We start from the raw sequence: 20,096 nt of genomic DNA, 5'->3' as shown, positions 1-20,096 counted from the left end.
TCTTATTGTGAAAAATTCACCAGTGAATGTGTGTGTGTTAAAGTATATGTTTTACAAGAAGTAAACGCATCATTCCAGATTGAATGCCTCATTGTTCTTTTTTTCGGAGGCGAGTGATTGCAGTCACTCGGTAGACTTTTTTGTGCCCAAACATTAGATAATGTGATGTGATAGAAGACAAATGGTACCAGTTAAACCGTTCACAACTGATCAGTTTCTGAACACACCATCAGTCTTATTTGTATTCCTCATCAATTCACTAAGTTTGACATACCATAAAATGTGAACAATTAATGGGGCCAGGTTATATTCTATGTCCTGTACAAAACGGAAAACTGTTTTGGAAATGACAATGTGCATTGGTCATCATATAGATATAACGGTAAGACTCGCCCATAGTACAGAATAACATTTACTCATTTAGTTGAAATTATATTTTCTTGATTAGTTTTTCTTAATAAACTATATGTTTGATTATTATTTGGTTAATATTTGTCTACTAATTGAAGATCTATATATATATTTTTTTTTTTTTTTTTTTTTTTTTTATTATATCATACTCTGTGAGCAGAAGACATTTGTCACTATAGGTGATTTTTCTGTTTTATTTATATTCCGAGTCACTAATATTTGTACAAATTGCACATAAAACAGAACTTAAGTACATACATCACATTGTTCATTATTCTCAAAGCATTTTTCCTTTTCTCTTTACAGCAAACCAAACTGGAATTATTGACCAAAAAAGTAAAAACCCACAAAAAAACTTAAATTAAAATTATAATTTCAAACATGTTTTAACAAACTGTTAAGATTCAGCCTCAGCTAATACCTAGGTTCAATCAGCACCTAAATTCTAGCATGAAGTAATGGGGGGTGGGGGTAAGAAAAATAATATCTTCTACAACTAGGTAAAAAGGGCACTTTCAAACTTAAAAGACATATATTTACTTATTTTTGTACTTCAGGGCAATTATTCTCCACAATATGAAATCCTAGCTACGCCACTGATTAGATATGGCTACGATGTCCTTATATGCTCTTAATTGCTTCAGTGTACAGTAATATAATCTCTGTATATGATTAACGTGTATTTGGTTTGTGGTCAGTGATTGCAATGGTTGATATAACTGGTCACCCACTTGAGACTTATTCATTCCACTGTGGCATGTGACATGATTGGTTTAATCCAGAAGACAGCACTGTAAGCTTTGCATTGTGAAATACACGAATTTGATACAGACGGTAACACCGTGGTCATTACTGTCACTTGGTTGAAATGGTTATACTTATAGTTCAGAGAAACACATAACATTGTTGCACTATGTTTAATGGAAGTCGGTTAACAATTACATTCTTGTCGTTTCTTGCTGTTTGTATCCTCCTGGCGGTAACGTAACCGTTGTATTCCACACAGTTTTAAAGCTAGTTGTGTAGTGCATAACATTGTCTTGCCATGGTCGAAGACATTGTTGCACGGTAGAGACATTGTAAAGGAAGACTGATTTGTCTGAGCATACATATATAGTTATTACATCACTTAAAACATTGACACCACGCGTTTCAACCACGTCGTTCGGCTGTTGTGGCCTTCTTGTCAATCATAAGAATGAATCCATGAACATGTATTATCGATCGTAAGGAATTAGTCGAGCAGATTTCACTGCAGCTGCCAATGTATGACAACGAATCCATGAATAAATGACTGAAACATTTTAATATAAAATAATGGTATATATTTTAAAATATAACATAAAAGCACATTTGTCATTTTTGTAACAGCGGAGTGGTTTCAGACGTTTGCAATAAGATATAATAATTTAACCACGATTTGTTGTCTTTGTGATGAACAAATAAATTTTATAATTTAAAATATAACAAAAGCACATTTGGATCTTTCTAGTTGTCGTCGTAACAGCGAGGTGGTTTCAGACCATTGGATTGAAATAGATTAATATAACCACGAATGTTTTGTCTTTGTGGTGAAAAACAAGTAATCTACTTGTTATTTGGTAAAACAGAATTGTTCCCAGCGGATAACTTTACACTGTGATAACGTCATCAGTTCTTATCACTGAACAATACTGAACCAATCATCTTTTATTGGTTTTAGGACACAAAACATTAGTTGAAGACTTCACTTTTCCCATTTCGCGAGAGTCACTTTGCCAACCTGGTATCCATTCTTTTTTATCTTTAGTGTCAGATGGCAATGCAGGAAAGTTTGTTTGGTGGTTGCCATGTGCCTTTACTCCTGCTGATTTAGCAGTCCCGCCGATAGGAGCTCGGAATCCAGCCCGTGAGAGGGTAGCTCTGTTAGGTCCAGGACTAGCTCTGTTAGGACCAGGACTAGCTTGTCTTGCTCGACTGTTCATGTTTATGGAAATCTGATCCACACTGCGTCTAGCCGCAGTCACTATTGTCTTTGGATTGTTGGGTGTCCTTGCGGTGTTTGGAACTATCATTTGGTGGATGTTCAGCTGGCTATTAGGCCTGTGTGGAATGTGTGAATATTGTCGCGTTAGTTGGGAAGGAACTTCTACAAGAGCATTCCCATGCATCAGTAGCTGTTTAATGTCTTTGACATCATTTGACATTTCTTTATTTTGTTCTCGCATGGTTTTCATCTCTTCGTAGTTCTGGTTCATAACTTCCCTCATTCGTTCCACTTCTTGTCTCATTGCTTTGGTTGCTTTATCTAGTTCCTCCTTAAACTTCTTCTGCATACCCTTTTGAAAACCCTCGATTTCCATTATCTTCACGTTTTGCTGGTCAATAATGTGTTTTGCTCGTTTTAGTTCGTCTTCCATTGCAACTATTGTATGTTTAAGAACTTTAATCTGCTGCTTGAGATTATTTATTTCTGCATTTTGCTCCTTGTACAGCGTGTCCGACTCTAAGTGTTTCCGTTCTTCACGCAGTTTTCTCACTTGTTTTTTCAGATTATTGGCATAGTCCTCCGATTGACCGACCAGCTTCTTCAGTTCATTTAACTCGTTTATTTTCTCCTGAATGACATTATCTTTTTCATTCCCAGCTTTAACCAGAAGAGATATTCGTTCATCGCGATTTGTCATCGAGTCTCTCAGTTCTTCAATCTGTTGCTCCTTCGTCCCAATCTCTTGTTCTTTTTCTTGTCGTATCTTCTCTTTCTCAGATGTGTGATGTTTGTCCTCAATGTCGAGTCTTAAACGAAGGGCGTCGATTTGACCTTCTAGTGCCCTATTCATGGATATAACACTTTGTACGACGTTGTAGGCATCTCCAGAAAACACGCTCTTTGACTCGTCTGAATGGATGGACCCTGAAGACGGTCTGGACGATGTGGTTGTCATTATATCCAAGTCTTCATTACGTGGAGTGATGCCGGTTCCTTCCACTTTCAAGACCGGTGTCTAAATAAATAAAAACCAAAGAAAAAGATGAGCGTTAACTTAATTATTATTAACTTTTAATATTTCACAATGCTCTGACACTTGTTTAAATTGTAATGTGTAGTATTAGTTCACCTCGGTTAACATCCGTTATTGTAAACCAAAATATGTTTACATATCCGAATTGCTCGATTTACGAATTGAAAAACAAACACACACCCACCCCCAAAAAAAAAACAGAAAAAAAAAAAAAAAAAAACAACAAACAAACAAACAAACTAAAAACCCCACCCCACCCAACAATCTATTACATTTAAAAATTGGTAATGAATACATTTCAAACTTATTTTCGTTAGATATTTTGACGAATCTGGCACTTATCATGGTACTGAACGTTTAGTTCTGTCAGCTATTGGGGGAAAAGTTCAATTCTAATAACTTACGTAGTATTTTATATTTATTACGATATGAATTTACCTTCAGCAGTGTCTTGCTTTGAGACATTTTATTTAATCTGGCCGCCGCTTTAGAACCTGCAAAAAAGTAAACAATAATTTGTTTTATATTAATGACTATAACTTTAGAGATGCATGACTCGCATATTTAATCAAACATTTATCTGTTTAGTAACAAGAAAGAGATCATACAGCCAAGTTGTTAAAAAGTAAAATTGTGAGCCTGACCTAAAAACAAGTGTTAACATCCAGTGGCGGATCCAGAAAATCAATTTAGCAGCGCCCCAGTGACATGAGACAGAATGCCATGGGAACTTTGGGAGAGTTTTGGAGGGGGATCGTAAAAACATAAAAATTAATATATAACAAAATTATAACTTTCGCAAAATTTAGGGGGGGGGCGTCCAACACGCCCCGATCCGCCTCTGACATCATATTCTCTTGACTAGTCTATCCTTGGTAAAACATCTATGCTATAAAGCTGCTATATAGCAATAATCTCTCTCTCTCTCTCTCTCTCTCTCTCTCTCTCTCTCTCTCTCTCTCTCTCTCTCTCTCTCTCTCTCTCTCCTCTCTCTCTCTCTCTCTCTCTCTCTCTCTCTCTCTCTCTCTCCGTGTGTGTGTGTGTGTTGTCATTGTTCGTGTGTCAGTGTGTTTGTTAAACGTCACTTGAACATAGCACTGCATACTACATTGTATACTGATATGCATTTGCAAGTTCGAATGCAAATATGGCTCTGATAACCTCCGTGAACTGAAAACGATTTACTGTCTGAACATGTTTGTTAATTTTGTATTATTCGAATCGAAATACTGTCATTTTTTTAAATAAATAAATTACCCCAACCCACACACACACCAAAAACAAAACATAAAAAGCGAAACAAAAACAACCTCACTATTCTGAACTTTACCACAATATTATTTAAGTTTATATTAACACTGTTTTATATTCGGCATTGAACCCATTCTTGATTTAATCAACGCCAAGTAAGTTAGCTTCGTGTGTATATTTTACACACCAGTGAACAACAGACTCTTACCTCAATATCAACATGCTTTTCTCTCTGTGACAGTCCAATATAGGTCCATCCTGTCTCTGGCACTAGTACAAGCACACGTACATGCAATAATATTCTGAAATCAAAGTATTAAATTTTAAAAATGATATAAAACCTTCATGTCGCTACCCTTCTCGACTTAAAACGACAACACACTGTGGTATTGAATGGTGTTGAGACGGTCAACAAATCCCATGGTTGGATTAGAGTGGTTTCTGGAGGCTTGCCAATATATAACTGTATAATAATGCACTGAGTAACGAACCTGCAGAAATCCTTGCCTGATATTTATTCCTAGACGGTATCGGACTTCACTATTGAAGTGTTCACAAATTCGTAATAAATTGCTGCCTTCAGTATTGCTTTGTCGATACGTCAATGATTCAGTTGTGGGGTAAGACACACACACATTGATGTGTTTTTAAAAAAAAACATTCTTGGGGATATTCCAAAAATGTTTTAGGGGTGGATGTGAAGGAAAAATAGTTTATGCAAATACATGTAAATACAAACAATCATTTTATTAGTGGTTGGAAATACTCCTATACATGCACCCTTCGCATTAGTTACAACAAATCATAATCTCTCATAGCACAGTGTAGATTTAAGCATTTTAGACATTTGTATTTAATTTTTAAAATAAGCTAAATTAAGAAGACATGAAAATGTGAATTTACATTTACTTGTGTAAACATGCATATCTTCAGTCAAACCTGTCCTAGTGCCTACCTGTATCAGCGGTCACCTGCCTAAAGCGGCCACGTTTCCCCTCCCAAACGATGTTTAATGTGAATGTACCTGTGATAAGCGGTCTAACGCGGTCAGCTGCCACCTAATTCAGATCCTAGATCGCTAAACTATCTGTATTAAGCGGCCACAGTAAATGTTAATGTTATATACAAGGGATATTTTAACAACATTGACAAGGTGCAGCAAATTACCGATCTTCACACCTTCAGGAATAATGGTACCCATTCAGTCTCAACATCTCTACTGTGAAAACAACGGTTAAATTAATATTAATATTCCAGTCAGCTTATTTCTGAAGGAGGCGACATGTCAAAAAAAAAATTATAGTCACCCATTCAGTCCCAACATCTCAACTGTGAAAACAACGGTTAAATTAATATTAATATTCCAATCACCTTATTTCTGAAGGAGGCAACACAACCATTAATTAGCAGTACTGATGGCAAAAAAGGAAACAACAACAAACGTTTAAAAGACTGTATATGTGGCAACCTGTAATCAGCGGCCGCCTGTCTTAAGTGGGCGCTTTTATCTACTCCCTGGTATGACCGCTTAAAATAGGTTTGACTGTATATATTCGTATTTGCGTTCTCGTGGATGTGTATGTGTCTTTATTTACTCGGTAACTTTAGATCACAAAACGGAAAAAAGTTAATTCATCATACATTTATCGGTTTAAAACCCCCATGCAATGTGCAGTGTGGACTCTGTAGCTAATCCTATTCATCTATACATATGACATGAGAGGAAGAATACCGTTCCACTAACTGGACAGTTGAGCAGGGTTTGTTCGGACGACGCGTGTCTAATGCTTATTATGGTGACATTATCACAACAAATCGTATCTAAACAGCTGTCTTTTTTATTATATACTACAATGAGTGTTGTGTGTCACACTGATGTGAGGTGCATGATAAGCGTGCTTCGACATGTCTGTATACTATATAGTAATTAATGACAAAGCGTATCAATACACGAATCCAGAGTCGAAGTTCAGAATCGACTGTAAACTGATAAATAGCGTAAAGATTAACAAGTTTTTATTTTAATGCTGCATGGTCGTATCCAGCCTAAACATTGTTGGTGTATGTTCAGAAAGAAATGTTTTATTTAACGACGCACTCAACACATTGTATTTACGGTTATATGGCGTCAGACATATATTTAAAGACCACACAGATTGAAAGAGGAAATCCGCTGTCGCCACTTCATGGGCTACTCTTTTCGATTAGCAGCAAGGGATCTTTTATATGCAACATCCCACACGGCATTTGATATACCAGTCGTGGTGCACTGGCCGGAACGAGCAATAGCCCAATGGGCCCACCGACGGGAATCGATCCCAGACCGACCGCGCATCGAGCGAGCGCTTTACCACTGGGCTATGTCCCGCTCCGTGTATGTCCAGAGCACAAGGATAGAGGGTCTTCTTCAGATCGAAAAGAAATATGTTTATGAGATGGGGTGGGGTGGTGGTGGTGGAGCAACTAGATCAGCCATACTATTTCGGTTGACAAAGGCATTAACAGGTTTAGTATTACGGAACATCCTTGATTGATGCAAACTGAATGCGTATTTTCAGTTTATGACATACTAGTAACCTGCATATGAAACACTCCTTACCGCTAACCGGCGTCACATGTGCCTGTATAATATGCTAATTAACTATAAGTCGCCGATTAAACCAATGTTAGATGTCGTTAAAATATTTCAAAACTTTTCTTTTAGTTGGATCGACATTATTGCAGACTTATTATTAGTATCTGAATTAAAGCATTACACGATAAACTTTTTATACACCATAACGAAAGTGGTATTTGATTGAACATAGTTCTATAATGTTTACTTTATGTGGATGTAGGTAATTATTGACATACTTCCATCTGTTCAAGCACGCAGGTTATGGACACAACCTCCGACTTTACCACAGTTCGTTAATTCTTGCTTCTTATAATTCCTTAAGTGTGACTTATGCAGGCCTAATTTTATGTTTGTTAATGTGGTGTACATAAAGTGTTCACTACACATAAACGTACGGGCTCCCATTTTTTTTTAGGGGGGGGGGGGGGGGGGGCTGGCTGGTTTTTGCTCGAATTAAACGAAAATGGCCATACAGCTATATATGGTTGCAAGCAAATCACTACGCATTTTTACATGGAGTACGTCTAATTTTGCGCAGTAAAATTATGGAAATGAATGATAAAAAGGTCTTGGGTTAGCAGATTATGCCTGAATATTTATATAGTTTTTGCCCAAATTCGAGGATTTACTCCAGAACTTGTTGACCCCCCCCCCCCCCACCCCCGCCAACTGCCTCGTACGCTTATGAGTAACCAATATATATGTCTGACAAATTGTATTTTTGTTTTTATCAACATACCTTTCTATTTTGCTCGTCCTCTTCACAACACGGCTGTACCCACCGAAAGTTCAAATAAACACAACACGCAATAAATAACCAGTGGTTAACCCAAGAAAGCTATTGACACTAGAATATGCGTGCATACTCCCGAGTGAGAAAGCGCCACATGGGTATCTACCATCTGTTATCCAAGTAACATGTATTTTGACTTACAGTGGGTTATGCTATATCGCTTGACAGTTTGATTTTGTGGCGAACAATGCCAGCGCGATAAAGCCAATGCGAGACCTGAAAGTAGGAACGTTCAAGTGTTGGTAACCTGCTCACGTTATCAAAATCGATCAACTTTGGACTTAAGCAATATGAATCAAACTGACATCTTATATCCTGATACGATTACTATGTCAAACTTATCATCACTTGTAAAGAATATCAATAACGTCGAGCATGCATTCAGTTCACCATAGCGAGTTTCAGTACATAAATATATATTTTTTGGCTTTTTAATTTCAAGATCGTTGGAATCGTAGACGATATTTGCCTATTGAAGTAAGTAATGGCCCGAGTTAATAAGACCATATCTAGCTTAAAATAACCTGGGGTTGTAAAACAATATTAAGGGCGCACTAATATGTCTTCTCCGTGTAAAAGTAAGGTGCACATTCCACAACTGGTATATCACAGGCCGCGGTATTTGCTACCTGACTATGGGATATAAAAGGTGCCTAAAAGCTTATTATTAATGGGAAAAAATTAACGGATTTCCTCCCAAAGAATATATATCACAATTACCAAATGTTTGACATCCAATAGCCGATGAATAATAAATTAATGTGCTCAAGTTGTGTCATTAAACAAAACAACTTTTTTTAAATGCTGCACATTTAACTAAAAATAGTACATTACATTTTTGCAATGTTTGGGGTGGGTGCTGCGGTAGGGGGTTTGCAGAGCAACTAGGTACAGCCTTCAGGTAATGCCAAAGTTAACTATACATAGCAAGCCGGACAGGTTAACGAAGCAGGTTTAGCCAAACATCATCTACGAACCTGTTCATACACTAACAATGACATCTATTGGTCGTCTAGATGTCTCCTGGGAATTGAAGCCTTGTTTCACCTTTTTAATAATTATTGCCTCTTTAAAAGCAGATATAAATATTGTAATCCATGCTACTTCGTCTCAAATTTGTATATATGGATAAATCATAATGGCAACTTGCATGTTATGGTTAACTCAACGATGATATTTAAACTATATAGTATAATTAAAAGAAACACATCTTTACAAAACATACACAATTTATATTTCACATACAGAAAAATAATCACCCAAGAAAAACAACAATCAAAGGCACAACAAACACTCATACGTGTAATCTCATTGTACATAATTGAATAAGACCTTTAGGTTTTTCACTAATGGAACTTTTTGGGAGACTGGATTCCACGTTTAAGACCTACGTCTTTCTTTGTTTGGAAAGATGGTTTGAAAATAGTCACATTGCCTTTTTGGTGCACAGACTTAACGGAATTGGCCTGTGCAATCATTAACATTTCACGGATTTCTTTAATATCATTGCGCATACTCTCATTCTGCTCGCGCAGCGCCTTCATCTCCATCCACTGACCTCTCATGACATCTCGCAGTTTCTCTATTTCTAGCCTCACCGTCTGTGAGACTTTCTTCAGATCCTCTTTAAACTTCAGATCTATGTTTGCTTTGTCGTTTTCAAACAGTCTAATTTTAACACCCTGCTGGGCAATAATCTCTTTAGCCCTGGAGAGTTCCTTGTCCATTTTGATCAAATTATTTTTCAGGCAATCTACCTCTATCTGAAGACAACGAATTTCTTCATCTTTTTCCTTGTACGCCGATCCATTTCGTAATTTTCCTTTGTTAGACTGTATTAACGTCACTTCCGTCTGGAGCTGTTCAGCAAATACTTGAGCTTCCTGGATGTCTCTCCTGAGATCCTCTATCTGTCTCTGAAGGCCTGCGATTTCGAAAGCTTTCTTCTTGTTTTCACTTTCTAAATCGTTCACAAGATGCTCCTTTTCGTGCAGCTTTGATTGCAGGTTTGAAATGTGATGACTCCTTTCGTTGAGTTTCTCGTCTGTGTTTTTTATCAAGGCAGTTCGCTGCTGCTCGTGGTGTTTGTAATCGATTTCCAACCGTAGCCGAAGAGCGTCAATTTGTTGGACCAGACTGGTGTTAATGGCCATCACTTGGCTGGCCATGTCGTCGTATCCAGTGGACTCGGATCCGGATTCTGAACACCCGACTGTCTGAGAAGACGACAAGTCAGAGTGTGCAGGTCCCATTAGAATACTATGCCCTTGTACCTCGAATGACTTTTCACGCTGCAAAAATAAATTATATTAGTTATGTAACAGTCATATCTAGTCAAGTGATCGCCACTACATTAAAGATACTGTCCTGAGTTTGCTGTCATGGTAAAATGTTTTTGATTAACGGATCCTTTTTAACGACTAAAATTCCATGTACACATTAAATGCATGTTTTTATTTAAAATATCACTCCATATATATGTGTTTCCAAATGTGTTTCGGGTCGTACTAATATTTGCAACAGCCTGAACTTCGTTTTATCTTCCGAACATTTTAAAATATATATACATGCATTAGGAAGTAAAAATAAGTTTGGGCTACTACAGAACTTAGGACGATCAGGAACGCACTGTATATACAAATATTGATATTCTAAATGAGAACGTAGAGGCGGATCTAGCGGGGGAGGGGGGGGGGGGGGGGACGGACGGCCCCCCAAAAAATTGCGAGTTATAATTTTATTATATATTAATTTTCAATTTTTTTACGACCCCCCCCCCCCAAAACATCTTTCCGAGTTCCCTTGGCATTCCACCTCATGTCACGCCCCCCACCCCCACCCCCCAAACGGATTCTCTGGATCCGCCACTGCCACTGTATTTAATATGTAATTTTAATAGTGTAAAAGGCTCTTTCTGGTCGGAAATACGTCACAGAGGCAGCATACTCAGAACAATCTCTGTAAATCATGTTTTTGTTTAGAATATCAGTGTCTATATACATGTACTAGTATTCAAGGAGTTTCTGATAGTCTTGTTTTTATTAAGTTTAAACTAGATTTCACCTCCGTATAATTTTTAATGTCTGAAAGAAAACATATATTAGGAAGAATTTGTTTTGAGCTGCTACAAACAGTAGACGGATCAAAACCACATTGATCATACGAAAACGTTATTCTAAACGGGGGAAATGTATGTAATATGTAATTATTGTCCTATCTGTTAGTCTGAAACATCTTAAACAATGGCCGCGAAGTCACGAGACTCAAAAGACCACTTTAAAACTATTCTTGAAAAAACGTGTCCATCTTAGTTTACAAGTGCCCTTTTGGTCTCTCTGGAAAAGATCGTATATTGCAGGGCCCCGATTCTTTTTGTACTAGCAACAGTGAACTTTATTATTGCAATCTCTAAATTTACCTGTACTAAGCAAGAGTGTACTGCTTTTAAACACTATATATACATCCACTACTTGACTGTAGTTCATATTAAAATTTAAACTAAAATACACATTCGTTTAATCAAACATACTATTAGATTTCTCGTATGACTTAAATTGAAAATATTAATTATTTTAAATATGTACTATTTCATCTCTGAGACATTTTGAATTTGAGACACTTTGAAAATATTAAAGCAGAACCCTTAATTTTCGCAGGCCTATACAAAAAAACAAGTTTTCTAATAACAGAAAGGAAGGAAATGGTTTATTTAACGACGCACTCAACACATTTTATTTACGGTTATATGGCGTCGAACATATGGTTAAGGACCACACAGATATTGAGAGGAAACCTGCTGTCGCCATTTCATGGGCTACTCTTTTCAATTAGCAGCAAGGGATCTTTTATATGCACCATCCCATAGACAGGATAGCACATACTAAGGCCTTCGATGTACCAGTCGTGATACACTGGCTGGAGCGAGAAATAGTCCAATGGGTCACGGGGATCGATCCCAAACCGATCGCGCATCAAGCGAACGCTTTACCACTGGGCTACGTCTCGCCGCCCCCCCCCCCCCCCCCCCCAATAACAGAAGCCTGTTTTAACGACTGCTTACATGTTATATTTTACGTTCGTTATGTCCTTGTATTAAACATCTGAACAGATATAATGTAAATTATATACTTATAAAGCAATAGAAACTCACATCAGCATTAGAACCACTCGCCATGGTTTCGTCCAATATCAAACACTGGTAAAAAGAAAGAAAATAATAAAATATTAATTGGAAATAATAATAATAATAATTAAAAAAAATTGTATTTAGAACAAACAAATTTAATAAAATCGTGCATTTTAAAAACTATAACTGAATATGGGGAAGGGGCGTCGGAAGAAATTTGACATTAAGGCGACGGAGATGGTGGGTATGGGAGGGGTATCCCCCTCTTGCAGATGGTGCGACAGGGGTGTTCCTTGAAACATTTGTCAGAATATTAAACAGAAAGAACAGAAAAACATGTACGAGTGTGTACTGTTCAAATGACACCTAGCACACCTCGAATTTTCCGAAAGTTGCCAGTCGCGATCGTAAGCAGATACTCAAATTCGGGAACAAATGATAGAGATTTTTGGGCAATATATGCTAGCACGAGACCTTTTTACCATGTATTTCCATCATTCTACCAGCAAAATTAGTTGTAATAGATGTAAACATGCTTAGTGATTCGTTTGCAACTCTGCATAGCTGTTTGGCAGAAATAGTAATATATGAATAAATGTTGTTTTCCCGATTCGGGCATTTTCGTTTAATTCGGGCAAAAATCAACCTGCCCCACTAAAAAAACAAAAAACAAACAATACAAAACAAAAAATTCCTTGTAACTGGCAAACTTGTACTGACGTTGCGCGCGGTATTGCTACCAGTTTATGTAACGTACACTAGCGTTTACAGCTAGCGAACGCAGTGTCCACTAAACTTCCACAATTAGCGATACCAAATAATTCCATTTGATTCTTAATAATTTTGACGATTTAATAATTAAGAAATATTCCTCTAAAAACTAGGGCATGTCCCTTTAAAGAATATTATTGTATGGTTAATAGGTGTTAATCGTTTTACAGTATAATGTATTTAGCGAAGCGAATAGCACCCCCCCCCCCCCTCCCCTGTGTGCGAATAACAAAGAAAGAAAAGAAGAAAAAAAACCCGACAAAAAGAATGAATATTGCCTGTTGGGCAAACGTCAGTCAACAATACAACATACTGAACAGATATGGTCTAATTGAATCGAACAAAGCGTTACTAATATATTCGCTTACCTCATGGTATGGTACGACAATAATTGCATTAGAAGTAAAAACATTTTGCATGAAAAAAAAGACAGAAATGTTTTCTACAGTACCTTAGGTAAATATTTCTGCTACATGGTGGACACATTAAACAATAGAATGAAAGACAGATGTCTCTCCACGGTTAATTGTTTTGTGTATAGTTCTGGTTCATACTGTCGACAGTGGCTTATGTCGTCACGTGGTCCAACGAAAAATCAAGTACTTTGTAAGTAAATAGTATCATTGTGGCATAAAGCCATATCGTGATCGATAAATGTACCAGAGTAGGAATTAGTGTAAGAACTTGAGTTTTAAATGCGTTGCACAAATATATGAAAGTGCATATCGGCATTAGCGCAAGAAAGAAAGAAAGAAGAAGAAGAAAAAAAGAATTCCGTGCATCCTATCCATATAGTCAGGCTCTATCAGCAGGGGGCGGGACGTAGCCCAGTGGTCGGTCTGGGATCGATCCCTGTCGGTGGGCCCATTGGGCTATTTATCGTCACAGTGCACCCTGACTGGTATATCAAAGTCCGTGGTATGTGTTACCCTGTATGTGGGATGGTCCATATAAAAGATAAAAATAAATAAATGTTTTAACGACACCCCAGCACGAAAAATACATCGGCTATTGGGTGTCAAACCATGGTAATGCAAACAAATAAAGTGATGATCAACATCAATACAAAAATTCAAGATTCAAACAAAAACAGTGTAGAGCTGTGCAAAAATACAAATATCACAGATAGATACTGACTTTTACTCAAAACTTTAATTGTATCCCGAAGAAAACAAGGGGATTTGTGCTGTATTGGCCATTCTCAAAGAGAATGTTACACCCCTGCACCACGGTGAGGTTACAACACGCGCAGGGGCATATAAAAGATCCCTTGGTACTAATGGAAAAATGTAGCAGGTTTTCTCTCTATGACAGTGTCAAAATTACCATATATTTGACATTCCAATAGCCGATGATTAATAAATCAATGTGTTCTAGAGGTTTCGCTAAACAAAACAAACCAACCATGCTAATGAAATAAGCTAAAAAGATGGGATACCCAAGGGTGTAGAGTTAAAGTTTGTTATATTTAGGGACACAACTAGAACACATTGATTAATTAAATATTGGCTATTGGTTGTCATATATTTGAAAAAGTAGTCTCCAAACAAAACTCGTTACATTTTTTTTATTTTTTATTAGCAGCAGAGGGTCCTACGATATAAACCCATCAAGCAAGCGGACTTCAGAGCTAAATCCTTCTCCCCCTTCCAAGGGTGAACGTCCAAGACATTGATCTCAAGTCAGACAACATTTGAACTGTATTTCCTGGGTATTAAACTACAAGGGATTACATAATATTTAGATTAATATGTATATTAGCTATGGAACGTCTAGGAGACAATTTGTAATTTGTTACGGGATTGCACTATTTTTGTACAATACTAGACAAAGCAACCATAGCGAGAATGTTGAATACGAAAAAAAGAAAGAAAAAGATTTGTTTCTTGTTCTCCGATGATAATCAGGTATATTGATAAAATAGGAATGTTGGTTTTCAAACCACTGTCCGACTTACAAGCGAACGTGTCCTGGTTCAGGCACATGTGCAGGAATTTATGCAGGAAGGTCTACTCAAGTCAAGAGCGAAGGAAGGAAATGTTTTATTTAACAACACATTCAACATATTTTATTTACAGTCATATGGCGTCGGACCACACAGATATTAAGGGAGGAAACCTGCTGTCGCCACTTCATGGACTACTCTTTTCGATTAGCAGCAAGGGATCTTTTATATGTACCATTCCACAGACAGGATAGCACATACCACATCCTTTGATATACCAGTCGTGGTGCATTGGCTGGAACGATGAATATCCCAATGGGCCCACCAACGGAGATCGATCCCAAACCGTCAGCGCACCAAGCGAACACTTTAACACCGAGCTACGTCTCGCCCCCACATCAAGAAAAAAATGTTTTATTTAATGACGCACTCAACACATTTTATTTACGGTTATATGGTGTCAGACATATGGTCAAGTGCCACACAAATTTTGAGAGGAAACCTGCCGTCGCATGGGCTACTCTTTCGATTAGCAGCAAGGGATCTTTTATTTGCACTTCCCACAGGCAGGATAGCATAAACCATGGGCTTTGTTGAACCAGTTTTGTATCACTGGTCGGTGCAAGTGGTTTACACCTACCCACTGAGCCTTGCGGAGCACACTCAGGGTTTGAAGTCGGTAGCTGGATTAAAAATCCCATGCCTCAACTGGGATCCGAACCCAGTACCTACCAGCTTGTAGACCGATGGCCTAACCACGCCGCCACCGAAGCCGGTTCACATCAAGAGTGAAGTTTATAGGAAGTGTGTGCGTGTGTGCATGCGAGTCATGCTTCCAGGAAAATATATTTTAGGAAAACACCTATTCAGCGGGGATAGTTTTGACCCTGAACCCCAACTCCACCCCTGCTATTAGTGTGTTACGGATTTGCTACTTATATTTAGTAATTAGTTAAAACAAAATACACAATAATCAGGATACATTTGACATTTTAGTACAGTGTAATCAGGAAACTTCAAAGAACCGACAGCAGTCTTCTTCTTTTTTTTCAAAGAAGGTATTTTCAACAAAACGGGTGGGTAGCTGTATGGACGAAATATATAGGTATACATTTTTAATATATCCAGAAAACAATACGCTCGCACACACATAATGAGGTGGGGATAAGTTATCAGCAGTTATTAATACCATATATTATTATATGTAACATATAGAGGATATGCAGAAACAAGCATTCGGAGTACTGCTAAAGAAATACATACATGTACCCTACTGGGCTCCACAAACTTCAAAAGTTCAAGGGCTATAATTCAGTAAAACATGGATTTTATCCATTTTTCCACAGAGTTATGGCCCTTGAATAAATTCCTATGAAAGTAAAACTTGATATGGCTATAACGGTCAAAAATGGGGAAATGCATATAAAAGTCAAACTTGATAAGCAACATGACAAACCTATACACAAATTTCAGCTCAATATACTGAGGCATTATGAAAACAAAAAGTCCATCAAACTGGGACAGAGATGAAACCTGTAGTTCCCCACACATCCCCCCCCCCACCCCCCCGTAAAATGTCATTAGGCATGTACTAAGTAAGGACAACATAATTAATGCACGTCATTTGACATACCAGTAGTAATCCTATATCCACGAGGGTGAGATGGAGCCCAGTGGTAAAGCGCTTGCTTGATGTGCAGTCGGTTTGTGATCGATCAATCCCTGTCAGTGGGCCAATTTCTCACTCCAGCCAGTGCTCCACGACTGGTATATCAAAGGCTGTGGTATGTGCTGTCCGGTCTATAGGATAGTGCATATAAAAGATCCCTTGCTGCTAATCGAAAAAGAGTAGCCCCATGAAGTGGCGACAGCGGGTTCCCTCCCTCAATATCTGTTAGGTCCTTAACCATATGTCCGATGCCATATAACTGTAAATAAAATGTGTTGAGTGCATCATAAAATAAAAAAATTCCTTCCTTCCTATATCCATGAGGTGTTCAATATTTGCAAGATGTTTATAGAGGGGCCGATAAACCCCCATCACTTTAATAATGACATCCAATAAGAGACAAATTATTAAAAAACCCAAAAAGACAATTTGTGACTCAGGTTGAAGTGTTTTACTTTAGCTGATATCCTGATATCTAGAACAGAATTCTCATCTAGCTTTCAATAGATTCATCTCTTGTCATTTGGTTACTATGAGCTCAAAATGCTTGAACCTTGCAGTTGAATGATTTTTTTCATCATATTTAATACATTATGTTAACTACTGATTTTTATTTAATTTGGATGATACATTATGTGCACCCTTTGGAACAGGTGTCGCAAGTGGCCACTGGCACTGCCTCCTCTTGCTAAACCAGGGCTAACACTGGCACTCGCCAATTGCGAATTTCAAAAACAACTGGCAAATTTTATTTTAATTTGGCGAAATAATATCATGTAGTAATTGATATTTTATAAAGAAATAACTGGGTTTCTGCTACTTTTTAAAGTTTAACAGATAATTTGGCGAAATAATATCATGTAGTAATTGATATTTTATAAAGAAATAACTGGGTTTCTGCTACTTTTTAAAGTTTAACAGATAATTTGGCGAAATTTCCTGCTGACCCAGAGCTAGCCCTGCTAAATTCTGAAGATGATACAGTGACTCCACCCCCAGTTGCTGTCATTTTCCAGTGCCTATATTCAGTCACCCTAAATAGTGAATGAAATGTGTAAATTTAATGGCCCAGCATAGACAACTTGTGAAGAACTTAGAAACCTGCTTATGACTTCTTTATGTGACCATTCTAATTTTACAATGTTTTTGAATTTGAGAAGTATACATGCTAATTGATATTGGGTACCAGATAATAGTAAACATATGTTAAATGTATTAAAGGTACCAACAATACATATATGGAAATTGTTATTATCAGTACACAAGAACATGTACACAAATAGCTGCCTAATTTATATACATTAATGTTGTCAGGGTGTTTCAAATTGCATCATTTAATGAAGTTCATCTTCCAGCAATCCAACAAACTCGCAAGCATGGTCGTAACTATCTAGCGTTACAATATTTTCATCTTCATATCCAGAGCAAAGTAATCTAACAACAAGTTGACTTTTGGTCTTGTTCCGACTGATGATCTCGCCTATTCTTCCTTTCTGTGATGTGGCAGTCAACATGACAATCGCTCTTTGGTCACCAGTCTCTCTTGGAATAACAGTTTCCAGGTGGTCCTGAGATAGATTTTCCAGTATCTGTCCACCTTCAGTTTTACAGATACAATTGTTTTTGCTTATAACATCAATGATCACAACTTTCGATTTAAAATATTTACCATTTTTAAAATGTTTGTCTACGATTCGAACTTTCATATTTGGGCACATCCAAATTTTATTTCTGGCACTAACCAGCTCTTGTTGGGCACTGATGGCTTGACATTTGTCATCTTTACTTGAAGGCGATGATGTTCCAAATTCATTACCTCTGATTTCAGAACTATGTTTCTGACTCCTTTCTTTTTTTAACTGTTTGCTATTTCTTGAATCATGTTCATCAGAAGATGTGGTATACTTTTGGTCCCTTCTGTGTTTTCTTCTTTTCTCCGAATCAGATTCTGTTCCATATCTTGAAGGTCTGGAACTGTCACTTTCATGATGATCATCATGATGGTATTTTTTGGACTTCTTTGAATGCTTAGATCTGTGTTTGTCATGTTTTGAAGAATGACCATGAGAATTTCTTTCGTCATGATTCGATTTTCTCTTTCTGGTACGAGCTTCGTCATCTGAATTTCCATTCACATTCTCAATGTCATCACTGTCATTATAATTCTTACTTCTGTGACTTGAAGTGGATTTAAGTTTACATTCATTCTCCTGTTTATATTTTTCTACTTTTGATTTATTCAAATACTTTGAATATTTCTCATATTCCTTTTGTCCAACTAGTTGAATACCATACTGAGAAAGTGTTGCAGTGTGCCCACTTAACGCAAGTTTTACCATCACCCTGGCATTATCCTCATCAATTCCTTCTATAATACCATAAAAGTCTTTTTGAGGCCCTTTGGTAAGTACACAAAATGCTCCCTTCTTATATGTTAAAGATTCCTCGTTATTCTCATCACATCCTTTTATTTCATTTTTTGCATGCTGTCTTTTGTCAGCTCCCAATCCCAAACCTTTTGGTCTCAGTACTGCATTCACAGGATCAATAACACTTTTGTCCTTGCCAAGACCTTCTCCTTCTTTCCATCCCATTCCTCGCAACATTGCAAACCCAAACTGCTCAATTGGTATTGATTCATAATTGACCTCCATGGGTTCGTCTGGACGCAAGGATACATTTAAGTTGTCATCCATTTCAAAACCATTCGGTACTTTGTTTCGCATCAATAGTGGAACAGTTAAATTTGGATCCGGCTTATCGCGATCTTCCCATTCCTGATTCTGCTGAGCAGCAGTCTCTAAAATTTCTTGAACAGCTTTACTTTGCAGATCAGTACCCTTTTCCCCATTTTGTTCATACCTCCATCTGTTTTCGTTTATCAAAGGAATAATAAATTCTTTTTTAACTTCTTGTTTTGGTATAGTACTGTTTATTTTCTTTCCTTCCAAAGACGTCACAAAATCAGTTTGTTCAGAATCTTCATTCAGAATATTACTTGTCTCACCAACGACAGATTTTTCCAATTTTTTTGATTCGAGTCTCTTTGTAAACCCAAAGGAAACTGCATTTCTCTTCTTTATTTCTTCTTCCATCGCAGCATCGATTTGAATTTGATGAAACAACGTAATATTTCGTCTATTACAAATAGAAAACGCAAAAAAGACGAAAACCGGAAGTTGCATTGAAAAGAAATAGACTGGTGTTAGGTCATTTGTTAAGGTGAAAAAATAATCGGTTACTATTCGGTCCTATAAATAATCTGAAACACCCGAAACAAACCATGGATGGAATCATTTTGTTGCAAATCATCAAAATTGAAGACAACTTATCAACATAATTTAATTTAATATGTATAAATTCCTCATGGACTTATATACTGACATTGGTACTACTAGATAAAAAATAGTGGGGTATCCATAAAGGGAGCAGGTCAACTCGCATTCTCCATAAACAATAATATTTATTCTTAGGCGTACAAAGACTTTCTTTAAAAAGATAAATAGAGAAT

General features: G+C 37.2%; 3 protein-coding genes across 4 annotated transcripts; all 3 read right to left on the bottom strand.

Moving 5' to 3' along the window:
• Positions 1-522: 522 nt before the first annotated feature.
• Positions 523-8,119, bottom strand: LOC121375079 (golgin IMH1-like). Its single transcript, XM_041502310.1, has 4 exons — positions 8,021-8,119; positions 4,873-4,966; positions 3,852-3,907; positions 523-3,395 (listed from the first exon to the last, which is right to left on the bottom strand). Exons 3-4 carry the CDS (start codon positions 3,876-3,878, stop codon positions 2,094-2,096), a joined length of 1,329 nt encoding a protein of 442 aa, XP_041358244.1. The 5' UTR covers positions 3,879-3,907; positions 4,873-4,966; positions 8,021-8,119; the 3' UTR covers positions 523-2,093.
• A 1,166-nt stretch (positions 8,120-9,285) lies between these two features.
• Positions 9,286-16,708, bottom strand: LOC121375947 (protein Hook homolog 1-like). Of its 2 annotated transcripts, none has more exons than XM_041503677.1 (3): positions 16,550-16,708; positions 12,225-12,269; positions 9,286-10,365 (listed from the first exon to the last, which is right to left on the bottom strand). In XM_041503677.1, exons 2-3 carry the CDS (start codon positions 12,246-12,248, stop codon positions 9,421-9,423), a joined length of 969 nt encoding a protein of 322 aa, XP_041359611.1. In that variant the 5' UTR covers positions 12,249-12,269; positions 16,550-16,708; the 3' UTR covers positions 9,286-9,420. The 2 variants fall into 2 exon arrangements, with proteins under 2 accessions (XP_041359611.1, XP_041359612.1); XM_041503678.1 differs by lacking the exon at positions 16,550-16,708 and adding an exon at positions 13,423-13,890.
• A 976-nt stretch (positions 16,709-17,684) lies between these two features.
• On the bottom strand, positions 17,685-19,755 carry LOC121375054 (G-patch domain and KOW motifs-containing protein-like). The gene has a single exon (XM_041502274.1). It carries the CDS (start codon positions 19,678-19,680, stop codon positions 17,920-17,922), a length of 1,761 nt encoding a protein of 586 aa, XP_041358208.1. The 5' UTR covers positions 19,681-19,755; the 3' UTR covers positions 17,685-17,919.
• Positions 19,756-20,096: the final 341 nt, after the last annotated feature.

The sequence above is a fragment of the Gigantopelta aegis genome, chromosome 6 (assembly GCF_016097555.1).
Source record: "Gigantopelta aegis isolate Gae_Host chromosome 6, Gae_host_genome, whole genome shotgun sequence".
Lineage (NCBI taxonomy): Eukaryota > Metazoa > Mollusca > Gastropoda > Neomphalida > Peltospiridae > Gigantopelta > Gigantopelta aegis.
This window is presented reverse-complemented; position numbering and strand designations above follow the sequence as displayed.

Excerpts from the sequence above, each read along its gene's own strand:
- LOC121375079 (XM_041502310.1), bottom strand. The coding sequence starts at position 3,878 with ATGTCTCAAAGCAAGACACTGCTGAAG. Across the intron at positions 3,396-3,851 it reads AAAGCAAGACACTGCTGAAG|ACACCGGTCTTGAAAGTGGA; the intron begins GTAAATTCATAT and ends TTATTTATTTAG.
- LOC121375947 (XM_041503677.1), bottom strand. The coding sequence starts at position 12,248 with ATGGCGAGTGGTTCTAATGCTGAT. Across the intron at positions 10,366-12,224 it reads CGAGTGGTTCTAATGCTGAT|CGTGAAAAGTCATTCGAGGT; the intron begins GTGAGTTTCTAT and ends TTATTTTTGCAG.
- LOC121375054 (XM_041502274.1), bottom strand. The coding sequence starts at position 19,680 with ATGGAAGAAGAAATAAAGAAGAGAAATGCAGTTTCCTTTGGGTTTACA.